The 8,344-nt window shown below is 34.9% G+C and overlaps 1 protein-coding gene across 1 annotated transcript; it reads right to left on the bottom strand.

Annotated features, from left to right (window-relative positions):
* Positions 1-582: 582 nt before the first annotated feature.
* On the bottom strand, positions 583-7,820 carry LOC133525862 (uncharacterized). Its single transcript, XM_061862267.1, has 4 exons — positions 6,507-7,820; positions 5,342-5,531; positions 1,473-1,618; positions 583-588 (listed from the first exon to the last, which is right to left on the bottom strand). The coding sequence occupies exons 1-4, from the start codon at positions 6,810-6,812 to the stop codon at positions 583-585; spliced, it is 648 nt and encodes a 215-aa protein (XP_061718251.1). The 5' UTR covers positions 6,813-7,820.
* Positions 7,821-8,344: the final 524 nt, after the last annotated feature.

Below are 8,344 nucleotides of genomic sequence, written 5' to 3'. Positions count from 1 at the left end.
AGTACAAGGAAAAATCTCAAATCTAAAATTTGTAAAAATTATTTAAAAAAAAGTTAAATTTGTACGGAACTCTCAGTTGACCAATCCGACTCGCACTTGTAAGGTCTTTTTTTATAAGAGAGTGTTTTCGTAAATATATATTTCCAGTGTTAAAAATCGCTAATCGGTAACGGAAATGCAAAAGCCAGCAAGAAATTGTACTCCAAAGGAAATATACATATAGGAACGTCAACTGTTGTCTATTTATTTTACGGAAACATTTCAACAATTTCAAATATTATGTCTAATCGACATTAGAACTGGATACATATTTTCTTACATTTTAGTCTGGACCAGACTGTGTCTAAGCTTTGTAAAACCAGACTGTCTGGTTTTACGAAGTTTAGACGCAGAATAAATCTAAATAATAACCGACATATGTTTAAATTGTTTAATCATATCTTTAAGCTATCTCTAGACGATGATTAATTACTTGTTTTATTAGTACCTGTACGTAACATTTAATGTAAACGTATTTTTTTGTAACGCGCGTTTTGTTTACGACCCAAAACGCAAACAAACAAATTATCGAATAAAACTAAGTTACATCTGGATAAAATACAGAGACACATCGTTTACAAACTCGATTGGGGCACAGGTAACCGATCTCGGATAACGACCGTAGATGCTTCCACCTATCTTTATGGCATCTGTACGTATAAAGGAAACTCTTGGGAAGAGTAATGGGCCTCGATATACACATTCTGGAATAGAGTATTGTTGCCAATGCTAAATGTTAGAGATATACGGCCATATCTATTCATAAATGCGACAATGTTTGCAGTCAGTAGTGTGTAGACCTTTGACCGAGACTCCTGGACTTGATTTTGTGTAGGTACTATTGCGAGCCTGCCATATAAAATTAATATGACAAATTAAATATATTGCGAGGAAATATTTTACACTTTTGAATAGGACACAATTTAAAAGCATCGGTGACTGAGGCCATTATTTATTTATTTTCTCATTCACTGTATAACCACTGCAAAAACAAACTAGCATAAATTTTAAATTAATATATTTTATCTTTAAATCTTAACTTAATATTTATTAATTTCGTGCTACTTTCTTATCATAGTTTTTAAAAATGACAACTTATTATTATCGTGTATTTTTGAGATCAATAATCTGCCTTTTCTCTATTACCTATTATCGTAATTTAATGATGTCAAAATATCTATTTTAGATATAAAAAAAAGCTTAAAAGATCTGCGGTCACATCCGCGATGTTTGACAATAATAATTTATAGACCAATGACTAACTAAAATATGTTGTTCTTAATCGCTTCAAAACAATTTCTAGAAACCTTACATATCGGTGAAAAACATATCAAAAAAGTATAGCTACAAGTTATAGTAATAAGAACGTAAGCAAATTCCCGCGATGCCCAATCCGTGAAGGAGTGTTTCAGATATCCGTAAATAAGACAAACCGAGGATAGTAAGAAAGCTAAAGTGCCAATTAGTGTGTGCGAGAACATGGAAACTCTTGGAGGGATGTAGCGGCGTAGTTGCCTCGCAAAAAGTGAGGAGACTCCATTGGCGAGGCTCGCGATGGTGAAGAGAAGAGCTGCCAAAGCTAGAAAAATACAATTTAACTAGGTATTAATATTGGGTGACGATGAAATACAAAGCAATATGATAAAATACTTTCTTATACTTTCTTTTTTTTTATATACTTTCTTTGTCTTTGTTATATTATATAATATAATGTGTCTTGTTTGTCTTTACGAATAAAAAATATTCTATTCTATTCTAAAATATGGTCAGTCTTTTATTGGTGTGTTTCTCTTAAATAAATATTCAGTAGACATCTATTGTTTGTTATTCTAATAATCACCTAATAACACTTGTGGCGCCAACGCCAAAACTAAGTTTATATTTGAGCAAACGTCCACCGTTAAGTAGATTACGAAATTAATAATATTGATGAGTACAACACATATTCATATAAAAGATCCTACTACGTAACGGTAAAATTCTGATTTTTCTATTTGTATATAATTGCATATAATTTAATTGTGATCTGTTATTTATTTAATTCCAATTTGTTTGTTTTATTGCTATGTTTTTTTATTATTCCTTTGAAATGTTGTGTACTTTCCGTGCTTCACTCGTTTATGGCCCCGACGGAAGACCAGCGTTAGCCCATCCAGATTAATATCATGTTAAGTCGGTCGGGAACATTTCATGGCGAATTTGTGTCATATAACGTAAACTTATGCTTAGTAATGTTATGTGTAAGTTTGTTTCTTGATCCTCTTTTTATATGTATAATTTGATTTGCCTGCATTTAATTTTTTCCATGAATAAACTATTTCTAGTGTTCTGTGAAATCTTTATTTACATAATAGATATATACAGAGGCATTACTATAACTAGCTTAAATCTGCATTGTACCCAGGATGCTGGCTGCATTTCCTCGTTGTATCGCAATACTGATACGTTGTGCGAGGAAGCCGCCAGTTCTCCAGTCACCAGTTACGTCAACCAGACGCTTCGAAATTCTGCAATAGTTATTTGTGCAACAAGAGAGGAAAGTTGGTTTTTCTTGCGAGTGCTGATTTTGAGTCCCAAGTAAGCGAAAGATCCTAAGTTAGAATCTTGAGCGTAGCGAGGGACTCAAAAACACGAGATGTAAATAAATTTGCTCTCGTGTGACACATACAACTTTTCACCTCAGTAATGAGAAAATATTAAAGGTTAATTTTTTTACATTAAGTAAAGTTGACCACATTCATTTACATTCACGACTGAAAGGCATCATCACTATGACGAAAGCTTCTAGAAATATTCCTGTATTCATGGCCTTCACTCAATTAAAAAGCTACTTTGTCTCTCCCTGGAGTGACGAAAGTCACACTTTTCTCACTCCCTGGAGTGGCGAAAGTCGCACTTTCCTCACTCCCCGGAGTGACAAAAGTAGGCTTGTTTGAGCTGCTGAGGTGAAAAAATACTTGTGCGCGCTGGGACTAGAGTTTCAACTCCAAATGGTACAAAATCATACGTACCAAGGCTCTTATATCTATTACGTTTCAAAATTTCAGCGTTTCCGCCGCTTTGCCCGCTTTTACATTTCTATTTCTATTAAACACGGCCTACGTGAGAACATCTAAATTGGAAGTGTGATACATATTTATCAGTGGCGGATCGTTCAAAGAACTCGATTCCCAACGGCTTGTCTAATTTCAGACCGTTGAGGACTTTCACGATCGGATCATGAAGAAAAGGAAAGTAAAATTAGCTCTGGGTTCCCTACGAATATTTGTGACGCGCCGCCACTGATATTTATTATGATTTTATTGACTGATACATTCATATCAGTCTATTAATATCACGTAATCTTTAATGATTCAAAACCGCTATGATAAAACTAGACATAAAATCGATTGGAATGTTTAATTGGAAAAGAAAGCCGATAAAATGTGAAGTAGAGAAATTAAACCATAAAAAAATAACATACTATCACACAGATCAAAAAAGACAACGTTAACACAGATAAGATGATTAAATATGGTATCATCATTAGTACACGTGTACCTATGCGATTGATTGTTGCTACAAAAAGATGGCAATCAGGGCTCGGAACCGGTTTATTTTTAAATCCCGAAATAGCCCAATATTTTTAATTATTTTACACTCTTTACGTAGGACTGGATCATGTAATTAGGTAACAACTTCGCATTATTAGATAGTCCCATTAAAAATTTAATAATAAACCAAAGAACGAAAAAGAACGTAATAAAACCGGTATTTTTTGTATGAAGAAAAAACCGGTTCCGAGCCTTGATGGCAATCTTGCATTTGCAGATAAAGAAAGATAAAAAAGTAAAATGTATTTTCACCACACCTACAGGTAAAGGCCCTCTTGATTGTTCGATAACTAATGAGAAAGTTACATTTTATTCACATGTGGGGCAAATTTTGAGTTGTTTCCTTATGTTAACTGGTAGAATTGACTTTTAAATGATGATTTTGAATGATGGATTTTTATTACATTCATTTGTATATTTTCGTCGGGTTGGTGTGATGAAAAATTGTGTGTTTCACTCGGAAGCAAAGTTTATTTAACCCTCGTGCCTTGAAACCCTCGCAACGCTCAAGATTTCACTTCTCGATTCAATTCAATTTTGGAATCTTTCGCTTGCTCGGGTATAAATATTAGCACGAACGGTTGAACAACAACTTTGCCTCCTTGTAAAACAAATAACTATTAAGCAGGTGTCTTACAAATCCCTTTCGTTACAATAAATAAAATCCTGCTTCTGATTCTTTACCATTTTCCATGCATTTATCCCTCTATAACGTTCGAACCAAAGTTCAACAAAATATGAAAAAATATCAGGAGATTAGCACAATACATGTCTTCTTGAGCTTACCGTGGGACAGTATCCTACAATATTTATAAATTTATTAGTCGTAAAATAGAGTACTAAAATATATAGTTTAGACATGATCGGTTGAGCCAATTATGAGTTTTCTTAAAAAAAAATCTTAATCAAAGCACTGAAGACTAAGTGCAGCGTAAACACGCACTTTTGCGCGACATGCAGTTAGTTATCTAGAACATCGATAGAACTTTAAGTCCCATATTTTTACAGTAAATAACTTCTTATTTAAAACAATATTGTTAACTGCCCTTATTACAAATTACCTCTCACTAATGATTACCTCTTGTATCAAAAATTAAGCGTCCTATAAGCTTTTTATTATGTAAATATTGTTAATACACTTTAACACAAGAGTACAATAAAAAACAATTTAGTTCTTAAATCTCACATTTTTAAATATTTTATTAGCTATCGTTTTAACCACCTAAATGAGTAAATACGTGTATTTATCGGGTGCTTTGAGTAAATACTCAGTATTTACTCATTGCTACCCATCTTTAGCACACAACATCAAAATGAAGTGTTGGACGCTTCGGCCTGGACCTGGACCGTTCTAGTTTAAGCCAACTTTATTCTTCAAAATTTATTCTATGCTTGAGGAATTGTTTAGGTCTTCTTTAATAATGGAAAAAGCAATTGAACTGAGAATATTCAATTGATTCGCATAACGCATTAATTTTGGTATCAAACCTTTTAAGAGTCGAATAAAGTAAAGAAAGTGCCTGTGTTTGATCGAAATTACTAGGACATGGACTTTAAGAACGAAGCCATTTCGGGTTCAACCTAATTTAGGTGATGAATTTTATCGCTAAACATTGTACAGTTATAAGCCTTAACCGTACATGTATGTAGCGTTAAGGTGATAAATACGTAATTAATTGTAGGTAGCGCTCAAGACTACCGAACCTTACCGAACTTTCCATGTAGCGAGTTGAAGTTAACAGTCTTGAGAGACATCATGATGACTGAGCCGATGAAGGCCAATATTGACCCCAGCAGTTGCATTATCCAATGGGCGCGGCGACGGTGTGTGTACAACAGCGCTGATATCCAGCTGTCACTTTGGAGACAGATCATCGCGTACGGCATAAACAGTTGGTACTGAAATCAGGCACAATTGTGATGCGTAAACAGAAGAATGTTTGGGAACTCCTAATTTTAATAGATTCGTGTAAGCATTAGCGTCAGAGCAAAGGCATTAGTTTTACTATAGATTCGTGAAAAGTTTTTGGTGTGAGTTAATTTCTTCGGAGGTTACATAAGACTCCAAAAAGTGGCAGAAAACCAAAGTTATTTTGAAAGCTTAATCCATCTAGACAGAAACTAGTCTACTGTACGTGTCTCCGTTATGTTCAGTTATGTGGTTGCGGGTAGAAACTAATCAAAGCATAGTCAAACACATTCCGCGAACTCGGTGTGGTGGCGAGCATGACAATGACTATGCGACGGAGGTTTGGGTCAAACAAGCTCATTAGATCAATGACCTCGGCATTGTAAAAGTATGATTTAGTAATTTTGATATATAAAAATGCAAGCCATTTCAACTTACACGTACGCCATTTGAATCATTTTTATTTAAAAATAACCGGCTATGTGCGAGTTGGATTCGCGCACGAAGGGTTCCGTACCATTTATTAAAACGGCAAGAAAATCATGTCTGTTGTATGGGAGCCCCCTTAAATATTAATTTTATTCTATTTTTTGTTATAGCGGCAACAAAAATACATCATCTGTGAAAATTTCAACCGTCTAACTGTCCCGGTTCATGAGATGCAGCCTCGTGACAGACAGATAGACAGCTGAGTCTTATTAATAGGGTCATGTTTTACTCTTTGGGTGCGGAATCCTAAAAACCCATCCATCTTCGTGGATTAAAACTATAACTATCGTGGCTGATATCGATCATATCATATCCCTAATTGGTATATTACTGCTGCTATGGGATTGCTATCTGAAATTAAAATTATCTGTTTGGCGCTAAGTGACTTAAGTGAGTAGTACTGCGTGGTTAGCTCTTCGATAAGCGACACCACCGTATAAAAGGGAACGTTAAAACAGTACTAGTAAGAAACTTACCCCAATCACGCAAAGCACAATATGCCACTGAAAAATTGTCATTCCGCTCGGAGATTTCATTCCAAACCACAAAGTCACAAACGAACTAGCACCAATCAGAGTATACACCATTGTATTAGCGCACGATTGCAAAAAATTCCATGGTATGTGAAAAGATGCGGAGATCGATGAAGTTCTTAATACTTCGGGATTGCTCGAAACTGGAACTGGAGTTACTTGGACTGTTGTGCTGTCCGTGTCGCCATGTTCGGTTTCCATTTCCTCCACTATAGGCGTTCTATCACTTTTGGTCCCCATTTGAAACATTAGTTACTCGTGTATTATTTATTCAATAAAATCTACGTTACAAATTATACCAAAATTCAACCTGTTTTGACAATTACTAAGTAAATATTGCTACAAAACTGTAAAATCATGCACGCATCTTTTATCACTCGATATATTTCTCACGTCTCTTCGATAAAAGATAAAACCATGAATAATATGATAAAGTTAACAGTAGGCATGTTAGCGAAAATAACATAAACCTTTTTTAAAAGAATGTGAGTCTAGTTTTGCTCGACGTATTTTTTTCTTGTTTATCGGATTAATAAACCGATCATGATAATTGGGATTTCCTTTAATTCCATGTTAGCAAATTGTCTAATGCAATTCACGGCTTGACTTTTCCTGTAATCCTCAACCCTGAGTTGAACGACTACAAACCAGTTGACGATGGGGTCGTCACATTGCGAATTACGCAAAACGTAAATAACCAAACCTAAAAAACTTAATATTTCCCTATCTTTAAATTCCACTTACGTTTTTTTGTATCGGTTCAAAATACCCATAACCATTACTCCCCCACTAAATACATGTAGGTAGTATTACGAGACTGCTAATTAAGATAGCAGCAAGCATTTAATTGCCCTGCCAAATATCAAAGTCCGAGCAAAACGACCGCTGAAACCTTATTTTTAATGGTTCATTTCGGGATAAAGTCATAATCCGGGATAGAATTACTTTTCCTCTGGGTTTAGTATCCTCTGTCAAAGTAACCTTTCCTCACCTACCATCATTACATTTTATTACAATGGAACATGGCTTTGCTTTTTTGGCGCGACTAGAAGTGGCGTTGCGTGAGTGTTAACTCTGGGGGCCGATTTTTGAATTTCGATTGCTCGATTTCGTGTTTTCCCTATAATATTATCTCCACTACGAGGTATTTTAATTCTGCTAATAGAATTGAAAACAAGTGGTTAATACCACTAAATTCCTAATTTTTGTCGCTTATTTCAAAAATAGCATTTCGCCGTTTCCACAGATTTTCGACTGACGAAATCAAACGCTCAAAATTCGGCCCCCTGTTCCTAGAACATTTTCAGGATCTAATTAGAATAACTTTTTCTACAGATGTCGAAGTCTGCGCGACTATAAAAGAAAAGTTTTTATAGTACATCCACTAGTATACCTACTTTATTGGTCACATAATTGCTTTAGGCGAGACAAGTAAGCATTAAAGTTTTACAACTCTAAGGCCACGGTACTTACTATATCTAGTGGCTTTGTGTGTAGGTAGACCTCGCGATAAGCTTAAAAAATGTAAAAGTGAAAAATACTTGAAATGATCTTAAGCGCAATATACGCTATTGGCGCCTAAGTCCTTTATGCCAATATCCATAGAATCTGTTCACAAATTATCACGAGAATCGGTTGAGATCTGTAGAGGAGAATATCTGAACAATGAAAGCAGATTTCCCGAGTCAAAACAAAACGGAGACCTTCGCTGACACTTCGGTCAATTAAGTGATAAATTTGACATCTTTAACAAGTGGTTTGTGAATTAAAAATTAGTTAAT

The sequence above is a fragment of the Cydia pomonella genome, chromosome 15, assembly GCF_033807575.1.
Source record: "Cydia pomonella isolate Wapato2018A chromosome 15, ilCydPomo1, whole genome shotgun sequence".
Lineage (NCBI taxonomy): Eukaryota > Metazoa > Arthropoda > Insecta > Lepidoptera > Tortricidae > Cydia > Cydia pomonella.
This window is presented reverse-complemented; position numbering and strand designations above follow the sequence as displayed.

What these genes read in the sequence shown, in the direction of transcription:
- LOC133525862 (XM_061862267.1), bottom strand. Translation starts at nt 6,812, where the DNA reads ATGTTTCAAATGGGGACCAAAAGTGATAGAACGCCTATAGTGGAGGAA. An exon ending in TTGTGCTTTGCGTGATTGGG is followed by an intron (nt 5,532 to 6,506) that starts GTAAGTTTCTTA and finishes GCCTGATTTCAG; the next exon opens with TACCAACTGTTTATGCCGTA. An exon ending in CTCGCTACATGGAAAGTTCG is followed by an intron (nt 1,619 to 5,341) that starts GTAAGGTTCGGT and finishes GTATTTTTCTAG; the next exon opens with CTTTGGCAGCTCTTCTCTTC.